At 43.7% G+C, this 19,707-nt stretch overlaps 2 protein-coding genes across 4 annotated transcripts in view; one reads left to right on the top strand and one right to left on the bottom strand.

The window, feature by feature from the left end:
- AGK (acylglycerol kinase) overlaps positions 1 to 19,707 on the top strand; it is an 83,468-nt gene that overhangs the window by 62,929 nt on the left and 832 nt on the right. For all 3 annotated transcript variants that reach the window (XM_058724063.1, XM_058724065.1, XM_058724064.1), the window contains exons 11-15: positions 3,351 to 3,408; positions 7,750 to 7,897; positions 8,337 to 8,434; positions 16,653 to 16,723; positions 18,636 to 18,720. In XM_058724063.1, coding sequence (XP_058580046.1) covers positions 3,351 to 3,408; positions 7,750 to 7,897; positions 8,337 to 8,434; positions 16,653 to 16,723; positions 18,636 to 18,720 — 460 coding nt within the window. The remainder of the gene's footprint in view (positions 1 to 3,350; positions 3,409 to 7,749; positions 7,898 to 8,336; positions 8,435 to 16,652; positions 16,724 to 18,635; positions 18,721 to 19,707) is intronic.
- DENND11 (DENN domain containing 11) overlaps positions 10,885 to 19,707 on the bottom strand; it is a 55,830-nt gene continuing 47,007 nt past the window's right edge. Inside the window, exon 10 of the mRNA XM_058724061.1 lies at positions 10,885 to 11,975. The gene's annotated coding sequence lies outside the window, so the exon portion shown is untranslated. The remainder of the gene's footprint in view (positions 11,976 to 19,707) is intronic.

Below are 19,707 nucleotides of genomic sequence, written 5' to 3'. Positions count from 1 at the left end.
CAGTAAGATACCTAGGAATAAACCTAACTAAAGAGGTAAAAGTTCTGTACTTTGAAAACTATAGAACACTGATGAAAGAAATTGAAGAGGACACAAAGAAATGGGAAAGCTTTCCGTGCTCATGGATTGGAAGAACAAACATTGTTAAAATATCTATACTATGCAAAGCAATCTACACATGTAATGCAGCCCCTGTCAAAATACCACCAGCATTTTTGTGTAGAGCCAGAACAAATGTAAGATTTGTATGGAACCACAAAAGGATAGCCAAAGCAATCCTGAAAAAAACAAAACTGGAGGCATCGCAATTCTGGATTTGAAGCTATATCACAAAGCTGTAGTCATCAAGACAATATGGTACTGGCACAAAAATGGGTACATAGATCAATGGAACAGAATAGAAGACCCAGAAATGGACCTACATCTGTATGGCCAACTAATCTTCGACAAAGCAAGAAAGAGTATCTGAGGCAAAATAGTCTCTTCAACAAATGGTGTTGGGAAAACCGGACCACTTTCTGAACACCATGCACAAAAATAAATGCAAAATGGACGGAAGACCTAAATGTGAGACAGGAAACCATCAAAATCCTAGAAGAGAACCCAGGCAGAAACCTCTTTGACCTTGGCCAGAGCAACTTCTTGAGATGTGTTCTTTTTGAAAGCCTAGCTACACGACAGTGATACTTGGAAATTGAGAGAGTCAGGCAGATGCTGACTATGTATTTCTTGTATATTCTTGTAAATCTATCCACTGTATAACTCAAGCCTAGCAGATTGAAAGACCGCAGGCTGCCTATCTGAGAGGGAAGAAAGGTGGACGCCTGGTGGTGTTTGGAGCTGGAAGAAACAGACCCGTGGAGTCAGGGATGAGAAGCTGTTGCTGGCTTCCACAGAAATGGACTTATTTTTGCAAAGTTCATTGTGCTAAATGAAACTATTGGCTTGGAGAGAGGGTGTGCCGTGTTCTGTTAGAAGTGGAGGGTGGTGCAGGCAAAGGCTTCCTGAGGTGGGACTAAGGAGACACTGTATGAGGTTTGGTCCATATCTGGTGGGTCGTGCCTTTTTTTTTTTTTTTTTTTTTTTTTTTAACTTTCCTTAACATCGGGCTTACAGGTTTAGTGCTGTTTAAATGAGTTATGATCGATCTGACACATAGCTTTCATCAAGAAAACTCTTTCCTCATAGGCTTTCCCACCACACTTTCTTTACGGAAATTTCTCATACTTGTCTCACTTTTGTATCCTGCTGATGAAGTTCCTGAGAGTGGAATGTCAGAGATGGGTTGTATTACACTACGCCCTGCAGTTTTTAGCGTTTCACGTTGTTTTTATTTGCAAGATTGCCATGATTACCTTGACTGCACCAATCACCCTAGGTTTTATCTGTGATCTCGAATACCAGCAACTCCATCAAGAGGAATTGCTTAGTTTTCCCTGAGTCTGATGAGAATAAATGGCTTCCTGAAATGTGTTCATTGACAACTGAACGCTAGCATAGGTCATAGGGATATCTCACACACTTGCCTATATTTTGGTTGGTTTTGGAACAGTGACTTTATAATTTTGGGTGGTGGTTTCTAACACCTTGAGTAGGACTCGAGTTGCTCCGTGTGCTGTGGGAGAAGCAGTAGGCTTGCAAACCATGGTTTCCTAGCTGGCCATCAGGCTACAAGTGTCATCTCAAGTTCTGCTATTGGTAGAGATGAGTGGAACTATGGATAGTGAGAAATAAACCGCCTTTCTCTCTGGTTGGCTGGGAAGAGAAGTCAATTATTACGTAAGCTTAAAAAAAATCAGATGGTCAAGGCCCTCATTAGTAGCATCACAGTATTAACCTGGATAATAATTAGGATGGCTCCACATGGCTCATTGGAGCCTATCAAACCTCCTTATTCTGGCATTCAAGGCCCAACTTAATCTGTCATCAACTCTAATTCCATAGTTACATATCTTTACTTTTAAGTTTTTGCTGTGGGTGTTATTCTCAGTGGTTCCTGTGCCTTTGCTTCTCTTCTTGCCTAGAATGATTCCTTTCCCTCTTCCATATATCTAAATCCAAACGATCCTTCTAAATCCCACACCTTTACTTTGCTCTGGAGCCATTCGTTATATAGGCGTGGCTGCTCTGACGATTTTCGGCCCTCGGTGATTTCTTATCCCTTCTTGACTCTCCTTACCAATAAACGGTGATGGGTTTATACCAATATATATATACATGGTCATTTATCATTTTCTGCTACTTTTTTGGGTTTTCTCAAATTATAAGCCTTCAAAGGCAGGAATTTTATACTCTGTATTTCTTCTGTTTGCTTCATATACATAGTAAGTGCTAAATAAATGCATATTGATCAGAATCAAATAGGGAGCACTTCAGATGTGCTGGTAGGGGCTGGAGAGGAAGAGGAATCTATTTTATGCCACTTTTCTAATTTCCAGTAGTCATCTTTCTCTTTACACCAGGCTTTTATGTATTTAGCAATATGAAGACCCTCTTCATTCCTAGATTTAACACTTGCCATTTTAAAGCTGTATAACACGAGTAATGTGAAGTTATGCTGACTTACAGATTTTAATTCTGAGTGTGTTTGTGTGTGTGTGTGTGTGTGTGAGAGAGAGAGCGAGAGAGAGAACATGGTATACAGGATACAGTCACTTAGCTTGTGAGTCACACACCAGATCACCTGGCATCTGCCTCTCATTGTGGCTTCATTGTCCTCCACTCATTGCACTTTTGAATGTAGACTCCACTACGTTCTTTGGTTGAAAGTGTACATTACAGTGATACCTGGGAATTGAGAGAGTCAGGGAGTTGCTGATTATGTATTTCTTACAAATTGCAAGGATCTATATCCAGTGTATAACTAATTACACGCTGTTCAACGCGGCATTGAAATGCAGATTAAAAACTTAACTGCCTTACTTTTTTTCTGCTAAAGCACAATCCCTAAGCCTCCAGAGCTCAGAGTAGAGTGTAATTCTTAGTACACCGCTCACACTAGGGGGCTTATGACTAGTGCTCCCAGTAGAGGCAGAAATCGAATGTAGTGTCCTTCATGAATGGTCTCTATCATGTTGATAGTTCCCTTAATTTTCTTTAAAAAATTTTTTAAAAATCTTTATTTATTTGTGAGAGAGAGACAGAGTGTGAGTAGGGGAGGAGCAGAGAGAGAGGGAGACACAGAACCCGAAGCAGGCTCCAGGCTCTGAGATGTCAGCACAGAGCCCGACTTGGGGCCCGAACCGTGATATCATGACCTGAGCCGAAGTTGGATGCTCAACCAACTGAGCCACCCAGGTACCCCAGTTCTCTTAATTTTCTAATTAGATTTTTATCTTGATCTTTCTCAGGTACTGGTACCTTGGTCCCCTAAAAACCAAAGCGGCTCACTTCTTCAGTACTCTTAAGGTAAATGCAATTTACAATGTAGAAATTTGCCCTGTGTTACTGTGTTGTTAGTCTGTGATGTGTGTATTTGGATTTTGAAAAATCCCTTGCTACAGATACATATGACATGCTCCAATGCTGTAAAATGGGGGATATTTACATAGGTACGAATGCAGAAAGCATTCCTGTTAACTAAGCAGTCACCCCTCCTCTACCAGCTCATTCCCTCCATTACCAAACCCATACTTAATTTGTTGTTGATATTCCATTTCTTTTTGCCTATTTATTCACTCATTCTTGCCAGACAAACCTGAAACAGAATGACCTATATCTCATCAGTGATTTGTAAGGGTATCTGTATTAGTATCTGGAAATGAATTGGAGATTTGTATCTGAATGTATGATTGTACAGACTTGTGTATAATAAAGTCTGCTTCAGACAGTGCTAGCGAAATATGGGTAGTAGTTACTGTCTTGGACAGTACAAATAAAGAATATTTCCAACATTGGAGAATGTTCTATCGGGCAGTGCTGCTGCTATAGACTATACACTGAAAAATGTTGGCATAGAGAAAAGCTGAACAATGTGTATTAATGGAAATGCTAATAGAAAAGTCATCCTTATCTGCGGGTGATCTATTGTGTTCAGCTTTTATGCAAATCAAAGCTCTAAACACAAAATTTGGCAGGTCAATCTGAAAATTGGCAGATGAAGTTTGTAGTGAAAACCTTGGTTCTAATGTTAATATTCAGAGTATCAAGTGTTTTTCTAACTATAAAAATGATGTATGTCCATTGCAAAACATTTGGAAAACAAAGCTCCCTTTACCTTCTAAATAAATTCCCACTATGTTAAAGAAATGTAAAAACATGAAATCCCTAAAGTACTAGGGGTAACCAATTTACATGATTATGAAAATGAACTTGGAGGGCAATGCGTTTCTACACCGAAAGCAGACTAAAACGCAAAATGCGTTGTTACTCTTGCTTAAGAGAATAATTTCAGTGGTGGAGTAGTAGGTGCATTTAGGAAGAATAGAGTACCTATTTAAGTTGTAGAGTAAGGAGAATGTGAACTGTTTCCACCATTTCTTTAGTGAACAGTTATTTTTTTTTTTTTAAGTTTGTTTTTGAGAGAGAGAGTGAGAGCGGGGAAGGGACAGAGAGGGAGACACAGAATCCGAAGCAGGCTCCAGGCTCTGAGCTGTCAGCACAGAGCCTGATGTGGGGCTTGAACTCACAAACTGCAAGATCACGACCTGAGCTAAAGGCAGATGCTTAACCTACTGAGCCACCCAGGTGCCCACTGAACGGTTTTTAATATCTTTTGTGGCAAGCCCTGCTAATGCTTGGAATACAAAGTCAAATAAGGCCGGTTTCCTGCCCCCAAGAAGGAGAATGTGAAGGACAAGTAAATCCGCGGTTTGGCAAGTGCTGGGAGAGCATGGAAGGATGAGGTGGGAGCGGAGAGGAGGGGCACTCATATCTGACTCAGGGACAGCAGTCTTTTCAGAGCAGGGAACAGTTTTACTAAAGTTTGAAATCTGTACAAGACTAGGTCAAGGGAATTCTGAGTGGAGGAGCCACTGTGGGATGGCCCTGTGCTGTCACGTGGCCAGTGCAATAGAATGGCAGGAAGGGGGTTTTGGGGGGTTGGGGAGGGGCCGGTCACGGCAGGTCTGAATGTGGGATCTAACTTATACCATTAAAGTGTTGGGGAGTTACTGAGTCTTAAGCAGGGGAGAGACATGAGCAGGTATGCATTTTAGAAAAGTTACCTGTCAGCAGTGTAGACGAGTGATGGCTGTGGGCGGTTAAGGCGAGGGCACCAGATCGAAGATTGTGGAAGTAAGTCAGGTGGGAGGGGATGAGGCCCACATAGGGTGAGAACAGTGCGTGTCGACAAGGAGGATGGATTACAGAGATACTGAGGTTGACCCCTCACAAGTGGGAAGGAGAGTATGGGACCCCCAGATTTCTGGTCTCAGGGACTAGTTGGCTGCCTAGAGTTTTCCATCAACATTGCCAATATTAGAGTAGGATCAAGTTTGTAAAGAGAAATGAAATGTTCAGTTTGGCATATACGGAGTGTAACCTCCCTGTGGTACAGGCCAGTGGAGACATAATTGTGACTTTGGTCTGAAGAAACTGGTGTAGACATCGTAAGTGTCTGAGTGCCATTGTGACTGTGGGTTGGATGAGGATGTGTGCAGGACAGATGGTCAGGGATACAGGGATGGCCCCAAGCAATGTAAGCATTTAAAGAGCCTCAAAGCTGCCTCCGGAGCCGGAACCCACGGGGAGGGAAGTCCCCGGGAGGGGACACACGCACACTAGTGGGAGCCAGAGCCTCGTGAGGCAGCGGCACAGAGGCTAAATAAGGGCAGGAAAGTGTCCCCTGAGCTCAGCGGCCTCTGAAGGTCTGGTCACCTCCTGAGTGGAGCTGCTGAGCCACATTGAAGCAAGTTAGGGAATAAATGGGAGGGGAAGAAGTGGACACAGAGGATTGGGCCACTCCTTCAGGAAGCCTGACTTTGACGGGAAGGAGATAGAAAAGGCAAAAACTAGTGAGAAATAAGGGGCCAGTGGAGTGTTGTTTTTATTGATTGGAGAGAGAGCCGTGTCTTTATACCCTGAAACAAGAGAAAGGGAGACTAGGGACAGGTGAGGGGAGACACAAAGCGTGACTGAGGTGGCAAAATGCACACGCAGGAAGGAGGGCGTGGGGCCCACGGACAGGCCTTGAACAGAGGAAGGGGAGCCCTTTTCCTTGAGACAGAAGAGAAATAAAGCAGAGGTCCAGGTGAAAACAGGTTTACAGAGTGTTCAGGCAGTTCTCACTGATGTCTCGATAGTCTCGCTGAAGCGTAGGGAGCAAAGTGATCTGTTGAAAACGAGGTGGGTGGTAGTGGGAGGGGGGATTTGAAGAAAGATGAAAACAGGGAGGTTGAGAAGGATTATCAAATGGCATTGAGAACCTGAGACCAAGAATTGTGACACTCATGTGCCCCTTTCCCTGTATCAGTTCTTAGCTGGAGTGTTGTTTGTCCTTCTAATAACACTGAGCCATGATGTACAAGTACAGAAACGTAGTGATAAGACTGATCCAGAATAGGGGCTTTTCAGGGCCCCTACTATGGAACACCAAAGACATAAGAGAGCCAACAGTGATGGGAAAGGAGCTATTTGAAGTAATCAACTGTTAATTAGGTACTGAAGGAAATGGGGTCAGGGACAGGAATTCTCAATGTGATTAGAAATGTGGTGTGGTTAGGATCTTCAGGGCTCTAAAACGAACACCCCTGTCTTCCTCTTCTGAGTCTGAGCCAGGTTATGAAAGCAAATGCAGGAACCAGGCAGAGGGAGATCAAAATACCAGCCTTATAAATGTCAGCAGGAGTAAAGGACACAGCTTAGATAATACGGTCACAATCAGATTTCCGAGTACTCCAAATTGAATTCATCCCCTTAAAACGTCTCCTTCAGGGCAGACTGCTGTAGGAAGCAGAGTCCCCAGGACGGCTGCTTTCAGAGAGAGAGAGTGAGAGAGAGAGAAACCAAAATTGTTACTCCTTTGTAATTCACTGCATGGAACTCTGAGAACAGGGAGGAGTGGTTCACCCTAAGAGATATATTGAGCACAAAAGAATCAGTCAAAAGAAGAATATGGGGTGTGGTTAGAGAGTAGGATATCAAGGTTTTAGACTTCCATGGTGGAATAGTTCTGGGTAACAGGAACGACCAGGATGTGGCCATGGAAATGGGTGGCTTGGGGCGGGGATTAGAGATGATGTCAAGGACTGAGAGGCTAGGGTGTTGTTTTAATTATTCCTGTAGACACTGATGAGGTGGGCTTGGGGTGTCAGGAAGTAGAAGACAAAAAAATCTAGAGTGTGAGAATGATGGACTTTGAAGCCTTGGGCTGGATCACGAGGCTGGCTGAAGCCACTCTGGCCTCTGTGTGGAGTACGATTCCAGAAGTGAAGAAGGTATTCGATGCAGCGGGACTTCATGCGTGTCATTTTTGTGTCATTTTCTGTAAACCGAAGATAAACTCATTACGGGATGATTGTATGCTCATTCAAATGGTTGTTTTTGGAGAAGCGTAAGCAGTGGTGGTTAGTCCACGTGGACCTTCTGCTCTGTGAGAGCCGTGGAGGCAGCAGTCACGGAGTTCATGGTTCTCAAGATAGAAGACAGGCCTTCGGTAGGAAAAGAAAGCTTGGGGACTCCATGCTCCAAAGTAGAGATGATTCCAGTCAGTGAGAGATTATTAATTAGCGTCCAGGCGGGTGCAGGTAGAGATACTCCCAGAGTTTGGACCGATGTGTGCCTGACAAGCTTCTCTCTTCACATTAAAAGGAGTGGCCTCAGACTCATCAAGCCTCTATCTCGTACACGGGACCCACAGAGAGACTTCCCAGTGGAGCAGAAGAGACCCCTCCCCGGCCCTCTTTGTACAGGAGAATCCTGCGAAGGCTCGCGTCCTACTGGGCCCAACCGCAGGACGGTGAGCCGTGTGGTGGTGCCGCGGTCCGTTCGGGACTGCCTGGCGCGGGCCCCAGATCAGCGCGAGAGACTTCTCTCGCGCAGGGGGAGCCTTTCAAGGATCCTTGAATTAGCCGTGTGTGCGCCACAGAGCAGGACCCGAGTCAGCACAGCGTCCCGGATGTGGCAGCAGCCCGTGCCTTTGCTGACCAACTGCGGCTCCCCCGTTCTGTCACCAAGCTTGATGTTATTGTGGCTGCTTGGGTGGGGGTGTCGCAGGCGTAGAGATGCCACTGGCACGTGGCTCTTTATCCTGTGTGTAAGAGCTGGGGAAGGAAACAGGTGGAGAGTCAGCAGCCAGGCTTAGGAGGCCAAGCGGAGCAGCCGGCAGCTGGCCCTCGGTGGGGCAGTGGTGGAACGCTAACGGGAGCACTTGACCTGAGTCTCATGCACCCACGCAGCCCTGTCCCAGGAGCTGAGCCCCAAGGTCTGGAAAGAAGTGCAGCTGTCCACCATTGAACTGTCCATTACCACACGGAACAGCCAGCTGGACCTGACGGTGAGTGTGCCTCTTTATTAGAAGAGCATTTGGTATCTGGGAAAAGTGACCGAGAGAGAGGAAAGGAATCGGGAAGAAGAGGGTGTGGTGTGCTTTTAAGGAATAATAGCAATGAAAAGAAACAGCAAGTGAACAGCCCGCTTAACGGGCTCTGAGCAAGGATTCCGGCCACTGCTTAGTAGACACGAAAAGTTGACCTGTTCCCTTTTGTCACGGGAATAGAAAATTGTGGAACTTTTACCTGAGCGACTCTCCATTATTTTTGTGACTACATTAAATGTATGGACTTAGGTCCCCAGGAGAAAAAAAGATATATATACATACATAGAATCCAGTCTGTTGACATACACTGTCCAGTGCAGTGGCCTCTAGACCCGTGGCTCTTTGGATTAAATAAACTCTAGCACTCATTTCTTTAGTCACAATAGCCACATTTCAAGTGCCCGTTAGCCATAGTGGCAGGTAGCTACCACACTGGAAAGCACAGATACAAAATGTTTCCGTTAGTGCAGAAAGTTCTGGATCGTGCCCCTATTGACAATGCACCAAAAAATGTTGACATAATACAGAGGTCGGCACACTGGTCTGCCACCTGTTTTTGTATAACCCACAAACTAAGAATCGATCTTACATTTTTAAATGGGTGTAAGAAAATCAAAAGAATAGTTTGTGATGTGCAGAAAGAATAGGAAATTCGAGTTTCAATGTCCATAAGTAAAGTTTAATTGGAAGAACCACGTTCATTCACATACATGCTGTCTGGCTACTTTCGTGCCATGACGGCAGAGTCGAGTAGTTGCCACAGACTCTCTGGCCCCAAAGCCTAGAATATTGACTCTCGGGCCATTCAGAGTTTTCTGACCCCTGCTACAGAGAAAACCTTAGTAGTTTATGTTAGTGAGAATGCTAATAGAAAAGTTGTCCTAACCTGTGGACCAGTTACTAAGATCGGGTTTTATGTAGATCCAAGTAGTATGTTTACACTTGACCCAGTCAGTCTGGAGACTGAACGTAGGGATTAAACGTATGAGTACAGTGGGGAGTTCGCCTCTAATGTTAACAGAGTACTGATGTTTTCTAACTGTAAGAGTAATATGTGTCCGTTCTATAAGATTTGGATAACACAGCTTCCTTCCCCTGGATTAATTCAAGTTGGATTAAAGAGTTAAATTAGAAAAATAAAACCATGAAAGCACTCGACTGAAAGCTAAGTGATTATTGATGTAAACTTGGGGAGGACCAGATCTTTCTAAGCATGGCATCTAAAGCAAAAATCATATTGATGCATTTGCCTACTCATAATGAAAGAAACTATAACCAAACTTTTAATGACAAATTGGGAAAAAGAAGTGATAGAGCAGGAGTTAATAGCTTTCTTTTATAACAAATTCTTAAGAAATAGGCAGAGTACTAATATAAATAACAGGCACAGGACAAGAATAGAAATTCACAAAGGACATATAAACCTGAGAAAATAGCTTACATTTGCTGAATGTAAGCGAGGCACTGTCCTAAGAATTTTACATAGTGTCAACTCATGGGATCCTTAGAACTACCTTATCAGGTAGATGTAACTTTTATAAATGGGTAAGGGTAAGGGTTACCCATGTAATGGGTAAGGAAACAGAAAAAAGTCTCAACACCGAAGAAGTGCAAATTAAAATAATAACTATTGAAATGTCCTAAATTAAGCATGCTAGTGTGCCCTGTCGGGGTCGGTGGGCGAGTGGGCACTCGTGCATTTCTGCTGGAACGGTAAATCAGAACACCTTTCCTGATGGCATCTTGGTGGTCTCTATGAGGCATCTAAAACATAAGCACACCTTTGGCCCTGTTAAGTATGTTTCCAGAATTTATCGTACAGGAACAGTCAGATGTGTACATAGTGTAGACATGCCCTTCTCACATGATGGGATTCTGAACACACTGGTGGAAGTGAATGTAGTAAGGTTGAAAAAATAGTTTTTGTTCTGGAGGATTTCAAGAAGAAAGATAAAATTTCTAATTACACATTGCTTTTATACCCAGTCTCTGATAATGTGTGTTTCTAGTACTTTGTTCATGTTCTTCATCGTCGTTCTTTTCTCTGATGATGGAATACCAGTGAATGGATGGAGTTCAGTCGAGGATGTGATTGTGGCTCAAGATTAGCCACATGCAATTAGGAGAGTGTAGGGTACTGTGCTGCTTATCACCCGTAGCAGCACATTCATTTCCTTTTTCCACACCTCTTTGTAGAAATAGAAGCAAATGCAATAAAATAATTCAAAGACAATGATGCCACCATGTAATAGCTCAAAATTCATTTATCGTTTAAAAAAGTACATTCACAGTCAAAGAGGCTTTAAGGGGTGTGGAGTGTGTGCAAATTAGGATCTCTTGTTCAGCTTTGTTCACTGTATTTATAATAGCAAAGTGTATGAAACAAATGAACCAAGGGACTGGTTAAATACATTCTGGTGCATTTATTTAAAATGTTCTCTGTTTACTGACATGGAAAGATAGTTATCATATATTAAGTGAAAAACCAGGCTAGTATGGTATGCATCACATGATTCTATTTTTATTTTAAAAAGAAACACTTTTACTCTCTCTAAAAAAAAAAGAAAAAAGAAAGAAAGAAACACTTTCACCTATAATTGAGTTTGGTGAATGATGGAGGCAGGGCTTCAGTTTTATAATCTTTTCTGATAGAAAGCCAGTTGTCCAGGCAGCATTTACTGAATTTCCTCACCCTTGTCTCCCCCATCTGCTGTAAACCCCCGTTGTATTGTAAGTGTAGGTATACATGGACGTGTTCGCAGTTTCTCTCTTCAATTGATCTGATTTTCTAGGCCTGGATTAGTACTATGCTGCTTTTAATTATTATCATTTTGTAAGTCCTTCAATGTTTTTCTTCTTAAAGAGTCTCTTGGCTATTCTTGGCTCTTTGACCTCTATAAATTTCTTAAAAGGTTTATTTTATTAGGTTCCACATAAAAATCTGTCATATTGATCAGGATTACACTGAATCTGTAGATCAGTTTGAGGAGAAATGACATTTCTATAATATAGACTCTGCTGTCGTATGAAGTGGCATAGCTCTTCCTGAGGTTTTTAATGCCTTTCAATGAAGTTTTATAGTTTTCTCTAACATTTTGTCTTTTGTTGGATATATTCCTGGTTATCTTAATTTTTGGATGCTTTTGTAGATAGTATCCCTTAAAAATTTATTTTAAATATTTTCGGTGGACATGTAATTGATTTTTTACAGATATGTGATCAACAATCTTATGACCAAGTTCTTATTTATCATTTATGGATTCCTTTGGATTTCCTCTGGATTCATCCATATCAATTGCAAATAGTGCAAGTTTTGTGTTTCCTTTCAACTACTTAGCCTTCTAATCTTTTCTCTTACCGCCGTGGCCGGGACCTCAGTTGAGTGTTAAGTAGACGTAGGGCTAGCAGATGTCATTGTCTTACTCCGATGTTGACAGAAAGGTTCCGTTGCTTCATTCTTGAGTTTGATGGGACTTTTTAAAAGTGTTTATTTACTTTTCTGAGAGAGAGAGACAGAGTGTGAGTGAAAGGGAGGCGCGGAGAGAGAGGGAGACACAGAATCTGAAGCAGGCTTCAGGCTGAGCTGTCAGCACAGAGCCCGACGCGAGGCCCAAACTCATGAACCGCGAGATCATGACCTGAGCCAGAGTCGGACGCTTCACTGACTGAGTCACCCAGGTGCCCCTTGATGGGATTTTTTTGTAGACACCTTTTAGAAGATGAAGGAAGTTCCCTTCTGTTCCTAATTTGCTAAGGGTTTTTTTTTCTTTGTTTGTTTTTGTGTTTTTTTTATTTTTTTATTTTTTTTATTTTTTAATATATGAAATTTACTGTCAAATTGGTTTCCGTACAACACCCAGTGCTCATCCCAAAAGGTGCCCTCCTCAATACCCATCACCCACCCTGCCCTCCCTCCCACCCCCCATCAACCCTCAGTTTGTTCTCAGTTTTTAACAGTCTCTTATGCTTTGGCTCTCTCCCACTCTAACCTCTTTTTTTTTTTTTTTCCCTTCCCCTCCCCCATGGGTTTCTGTTACGTTTCTCAGGATCCACATAAGAGTGAAACCATATGGTATCTGTCTTTCTCTGTATGGCTTATTTCACTTAGCATCACACTCTCCAGTTCCATCCACGTTGCTACAAAAGGCCATATTTCATTCTTTCTCATTGCCACGTAGTATTCCATTGTGTATATAAACCACAATTTCTTTATCCATTCATCAGTTGATGGACATTTAGGCTCTTTCCATAATTTGGCTATTGTTGAGAGTGCTGCTATAAACATTGGGGTACAAGTGCCCCTATGCATCAGTACTCCTGTATCCCTTGGATAAATTCCTAGCAGTGCTATTGCTGGGTCATAGGGTAGGTCTATTTTTAATTTTCTGAGGAACCTCCACACTGCTTTCCAGAGTGGCTGCACCAATTTGCATTCCCACCAACAGTGCAAGAGGGTTCCCGTCTCTCCACATCCTCTCCAGCATCTATAGTCTCCTGATTTCTTCATTTTGGCCACTCTGACTGGCGTGAGGTGATATCTGAGTGTGGTTTTGATTTGTATTTCCCTGATGAGGAGCGACGTTGAACATCTTTTCATGTGCCTGTTGGCCATCTGGATGTCTTCTTTAGAGAAGTGTCTATTCATGTTTTCTGCCCATTTCTTCACTGGGTTATTTGTTTTTCGGGTGTGGAGTTTGATGAGCTCTTTATAGATTTTGGATACTAGCCCTTTGTCCGATGTGTCATTTGCAAATATCTTTTCCCATTCCGTTGGTTGCCTTTTAGTTTTGTTGGTTGTTTCCTTTGCTGTGCAGAAGCTTTTTATCTTCATAAGGTCCCAGTAATTCACTTTTGCTTTTAATTCCCTTGCCTTTGGGGATGTGCCGAGTAAGAGATTGCTACGGCTGAGGTCAGAGAGGTCTTTTCCTGCTTTCTCCTCTAAGGTTTTGATGGTTTCCTGTCTCACATTCAGGTCCTTTATCCATTTTGAGTTTATTTTTGTGAATGGTGTGAGAAAGTGGTCTAGTTTCAACCTTCTGCATGTTGCTGTCCAGTTCTCCCAGCACCATTTGTTAAAGAGACTGTCTTTTTTCCATTGGATGTTCTTTCCTGCTTTGTCAAAAATGAGTTGGCCATACGTTTGTGGGTCTAGTTCTGGGGTTTCTATTCGATTCCATTGGTCTATGTGTCTGTTTTTATGCCAATACCATGCTGTCTTGATGATGACAGCTTTGTAGTAGAGGCTAAAGTCTGGGATTGTGATGCCTCCTGCTTTGGTCTTCTTCTTCAAAATTACTTTGGCTATTCGGGGCCTTTTGTGGTTCCATATGAATTTTAGGATTGCTTGTTCTAGTTTCAAGAAGAATGCTGGTGCAATTTTGATTGGGATTGCATTGAATGTGTAGATAGCTTTGGGTAGTATTGACATTTTGACAATATTTATTCTTCCAATCCATGAGCAGGGAATGTCTTTCCATTTCTTTATATCTTCTTCAATTACCTGCATAAGCTTTCTATAGTTTTCAGCATACAGATCTTTGACATCTTTGGTTAGATTTATTCCTAGGTATTTTATGCTTCTTGGTGCAATTGTGAATGGGATCAGTTTCTTTATTTGTCTTTCTGTTGCTTCATTGTTAGTGTATAAGAATGCAACTGATTTCTGTACATTGATTTTGTATCCTGCAACTTTGCTGAATTCATGTATCAGTTCTAGCAGACTTTTGGTGGAGTCTATCGGATTTTCCATGTATAATATCATGTCATCTGCAAAAAGCGAAAGCTTGACTTCATCTTTGCCAATATTGATGCCTTTGATTTCCTTTTGTTGTCTGATTGCTGATGCTAGAACTTCCAGCACTATATTAAACAACAGCGGTGAGAGTGGGCATCCCTGTCGTGTTCCTGATCTCAGGGAAATGTTTTTGTTTTTTATCATGAATGGATACTTAATTTCATCACGTCCCTTTCCAGCATCTACTGAGAGAGTCTTCTCATGTAATTCTTTGGGTCTACGATGTTGATTTTTGCACGTGCACTATTTGTAAAAAACAAATCCTAGTCTTCTGTGTATAACTGTCTACTTAACTTCTCCCCTTAGATGGCTAATATGCTTTTCAAACTCAGTGTGTCCACAACAGCTCCTGTTCTTTACTTCCACCCCTGGATGCTGGTGCTCCATCCAGACTCCCCATTGCTGTTGACTCTAATTCCATTCTTTCTGTTGTTCAGGCCAAACCTCTTGAAGCCATCCTCTTTCCCCTCACATCTAATCTTTGTGGAAGTGCTGGTGGCTTCACCTTCTAATTACTGCCAGTGCTTAACACGATCTCCCCGAGTCACTGCTCTAAGCCACCATCATCTGCCTGGGTGATTCCAGTGGGTTCCTAAGTGGTTGCCCTGCTCCCCCCACCCTCCTCCTTTTCTAACTACAGCAGCCAGAGAGGTCCTATTAAAATGAAGCCAGATCATATTTCTCTGCTTAGAACCTTCCAATGACTCCTCATTTCACTCAGCCTAATAGCTAAATTCCTTGGAATGGTCTATAGGCCCTAGGGCCCTGGCCTTCCTTCTTCTCTGACTTCCTTCCTATTTTCCCCTTCTCTCACTCTACTCCAGCTACACTGGCTTCCTCACTGCTCTTGGGCTTGTCGAGCATGCTTCCATCTTCGGCGCCTGCCCTGGTGGTTCTCTTTGTGTGGATCGCTCTTCCCTAGGCCAGTGGTTCTGAGTACAGTCCTTGGGAAGTTGTTAGAAATGGACATTCTCGGGCCTTACCCCAGGTCTACTGAGCCATAATCTGAGAATGGGGCCAGAGTCTGAGTTTTAACAAGCCTTGCAGGTGATACTTGCTGAAGTCTGAGAACCACAGTCCTGGATATCCACATTGTTAATTCCCTCACCTCCTTCAGGTGTCTGCTCGAGATCACCCTCTCCCCACACCCCTGCCACCCATACCATCTGGTGTTTCTTGTGCTAGTTCTTTTATCTCACGTTCCTAATAAAGTCTCCTATACTTCTAATATACTTGTTTTCTAATATACTCTGTAATATACCATGTATGTTTCTATGTAATTTGCTATTTTTGTACTGATACACTCTCACATGTTTCTAGTATATTCTATAACTTATTATGGTTAGGGTTTATTTTTATTTTTTGGATTATCTCCACTCCCCAGTCAAATATAAACTCTTCGTAAGCAGAAATAATTGTTTTTTTAGTTCACTGATGTAACACACACACCTGGAAGAGTTTATGGTAGTTGACACTCAGCAAGTTGTTGAATAAAAGGTGAACCTAGAGCACAGTCATCCCCTCTATGATCTGTAATTCCTGGGAGAGAGAGAAAAGTTGTGCTTTGGTAGCGCTCTTTAGTCTTAGGCAAAGGCTGTCTGCTCTCAGCAGATATCCTGGGGCAACAGATTCTGAACCTGTCCAAGAAGAAACAAAACCTCTACCTGAAGCAGACACAGAAGTAGAGGTACTGATGTACAGAGGGCCAGATTTGTATTGCTAGCCACGGCCTGGTAGTAAACGGGGGCGGAGGGGTACAAGAGCCCAGTCTGGTTTTATAGCCACTTCCTCATAGCTCCGTTCTTCCAGAGCTCTCGGTGGTCTGTAATGAAAAGTTTTAAAAACATTACCATGGCAGAAACAAGGTTGTGGACCTTCAACTCTGGTCGCATATCAAAACTGCACGTAGGACATTAAAAAACACAGACACAGGTAGTGGGGCCCCGCACACCGAGCAGCGGCTCCAGCCGGTGTGAGGTGATGCTGGCGGACGGTGAGGATCCGGGCTTTGCCGGTGGTGGGGCTGAAACCTGGCCCGCAAGGGAGGGAACCGTACACACCAGAACAGCCCCGATGATGAGTGAAAGCCTCACAAATGTCCTGCTCGGAGTTCCGACAAACCTGAGTTTTCGTTTCGCTGTCTGGGGAGTAGGAACCAACCAAACAAGCAAGCAGTGATTAGCTTCATGCTACGTAAATTGTACCTCAACCAGAGTCTTAATGTAAAAGAAAGAAAGGGACTGTATTCAGGATGGAGTTATTGCAAGTAAAGGCCTCTGTATAATAAAGAGCTTCAAAGTATAAAACTCTGGGGCAAAGGAGGACAACAGGCCGCGTTCACCAAAATGTAGAGTGCTAATGTTCGTCTTCCTGACCTTGTAGAGCAAAGAAGACTTCATGAACATCTGCATTGAACCCGACACTGTCAGCAAAGGAGACTTCATAACCATAGGGTAAGTGGACTGGGCTCCTAGGAAGTGCGGGTTCAGTGTTTGTATCCTTAGAAACACTCTTCAGAGCGCGTGCCCAGGAAGCCTCAGATGGAGACCCGGCAGAGGACTCATCTGCTTTGGGGACCGAGACTCCGCCTTTCTTTCAAATAGCTGGGCTGACGGGTAGAGCACAGCTCTCCTGCTTTGGCCTTCCCTGTTCATTTTGGGAAAATCACGTCGTGGGAGCACGCGCTGCCTTTCCAACGAAGTGAAGGGTTCTGTGTAGCATTGCACAGTGTCCAGGATTTTGGCTTCAGGGTCAGAGTTACTGGATACAAACCTGGATCTGCCACGTCCTGGCCTCATGACTTGGGCAAACGCTTTAACTTCTCTGGCTCCTTTCCTCTGTGTGTAGAAAGGAATACTGTAATCCCATCTCACTACCTCAGGGTTGTCTTTGAGTCTCACATGAGAGCATGTGTGGGAAAGTCCTTGCTGTGAAGCACTTCACAGGGTGGGTTACTATGGACGTCGGTCCACCTTGTCCTATTCCCAGGGCAGTAATGAAAAACCTGAAAAGGTATTGAGTACCTTGGACATTCTCCAGGCTTTTCCCCTTTTCCAGTAGCAAATATTCTCCAGTCCTGATTTGTTAAGGCCGACCTCTGCCAGAGTTTTATTGGTTAAGAACGGCCTAAACCCTCCCCCCACCAGTCTTCCACCCCTCCGAGGAGGCTGCGTGTTGCCATGCCAACTGGTAATCTGCTCAGCTATGTTATTTTGTGCTTTGTCCCAGAGCTCCCTCTTGTGCCCGTCTAAGGATTAGACATTGCTGCTGCCGCAGCCCTGTCTCCATGGCTACTCCATTGTCTGCACCAGAACTCGCAGCAGAATGGCTTTCATTGGTTTGTGTTGTTCTTGCCTTTGCTACAGTCTTCAAATGCTGAATAGCTGATTCTGCAGCCTTTGATTTCCTTGCTGTAACTGTCGTAGAAGGAAGAAGGGAAAAGCCTTTCCCTTCTCCTAGAGGTTGTTCAGAAGCCACACACTGTCTTGATTGAGAGTCTGGCCCACGGGGCCAGCTGTGCTCAAATTTCCTTCATAATACTGACGTCCAAAACTGAGACCAAAAACTGCTTATGTTTATGTTGCTTCGTGTAGGTGAAGTCATGATGCTGTGCATCATTGCCGTCGACATTTTCATCGGCAGCAGTAACACGGTTTCCTTTGGTCTCTACAGGAAGCGAGATTCAGTCATGTCCGTTTCCTCTGGGTCTCTGAATAGAACATCGTGAAGCTGCTTTAGAAACCTCTGAAGTTCCGTATACTAACGAATTGGTTATCAATTAATGATAAAGAACGGACTAACTTGGACTATCTTTTATCTCTCCACTGACCGTGACAAGCTCTCCAGGGTGTATGTGCATGAGGCGGAGTGTGTGGTCTGCTCGCTGTACTCCCAGGTAGATAGCGGTATATGCCAAGTGGTCTGTTAACGTGAATATAGAGCGTCCCCAGAACTGGTTGTTCATATACATCTATAACAGAAATGTCTCCTTTAAATTAGAATAAAGATATTTTCTCCATAAGTAATGATGGACTCACAAGTATCAGATAGCAAAAGTTTAGTAAGTTCCCTACAAAAATTTCAATTCGTTCTAACTTTTAAATGGAGGATTTTTAATAGCCCAAGAATTAGGTACAAAATCACTCCATCCTAACTTGCTGCACCATTCTTTTCAGCAAATTAACCTTCTCAATCTAGAATATACCACACGGCTAAGCAAGAATCAGTGTGGGAAAATTCTTCGCCGAACCCCGCGGTTCATCCTGTCACGAGCCCGTCTGTTCACTCTCAACAAAAGAACTTGCTGTGCTCCGGCAGTCAAACGCAGTTGCCGGTGCCCAAGTGTGCTTTTTCTTGTACCGACAGAAGCAAAAAGGTGAGGGACCCCAGGCTGCGGGCGGCTGGCACCGAGTGTCTCCAGGCCAGCCAGTGCACCCTGCTGCTTCCTGAGGTGAGCGGGGGTGGGGGGCTCCGCTCCCCCAGCTCTGGGTTGTCTTGGTCCATCTGCCTTTCCGGTGCCAGACCCGCACGTGGCGCCTAGCATGGGCTGAGAGCACTTTGCCAGGCTCTGGGAGACCTGGGGAGCCGAGAGCACCCCCTGCCTGCGTCGGGGACCGGGACCGAAGTGCGAGGTGCGGGCTTCCCGCAGACTTCCGGTGTTTTCAAGCCAGGGTTGTGTAAAGCGACCTTTGTGGCTCCTCAGCCTTTATTCTTCCGAGTGTAAAGTAGGCAGAGGCTGCCATCACAGAATTTTCTAGCTGGCAGACACTCCTCGTGGATTCTACCTTCGCATTTTTTATAAAGAATAAGGAAAACCACTTTTGGGATGGCAGTAAGTTTTTCTGTATTATAAAATGCCAAGCTTAGAATAACCCATCGAAGTGGGGAAAATGTTAGGAATATAAATTACGTAGTTACTCTGTGAGTAATACCTCAGGAAAAAGAGTTGCTGCAGATGGCTTTGGCAGGCTTCGTCGTCCCACGGCATTCAAAAAGGATTGTAGGTAAAACAAGCTGTCCCCACCAGGGGTGGCACCACAGTTTCAACATAGCAAATGTGGAACTAAATGCACAAATTATGGAAGGTTTTGTAGCATCTGTAATATTAATATTGCTGTGCTTTAGCTATAAGGCTAAGCAAGTCCTCCAGAAGAACCATGCAATCCATCAGGTGGACAGAGTGGTTTTCCTAGGTCATAGAACATGTTAAGTTTAGGAATTCCTGTAAGATGTGGCAGGACCCCCGTATTTTAGTAAGTATTTTAAAATCCTAACCTTGTTTCTCGACTCCCAAAATACCCTGGGAAGAGAGAGAAGCCAAACAAGGGGAGGGGGAGAAAAAAAAGAGCCGGTGGCCGAATGGAGACATTTCCGGAACCAGCACCAGTCAGAGGCAGGGACACGGGTTTTTGTTTTTAAAGAACGGGAGGGTAATTCC

This window comes from Neofelis nebulosa, chromosome 4, assembly GCF_028018385.1.
Source record: "Neofelis nebulosa isolate mNeoNeb1 chromosome 4, mNeoNeb1.pri, whole genome shotgun sequence".
NCBI classification, from domain to species: Eukaryota; Metazoa; Chordata; class Mammalia; order Carnivora; family Felidae; genus Neofelis; species Neofelis nebulosa.
The sequence above is the reverse complement of the archived record's forward strand: the minus strand, read 5'-3'. Positions and strand labels throughout refer to the sequence as shown.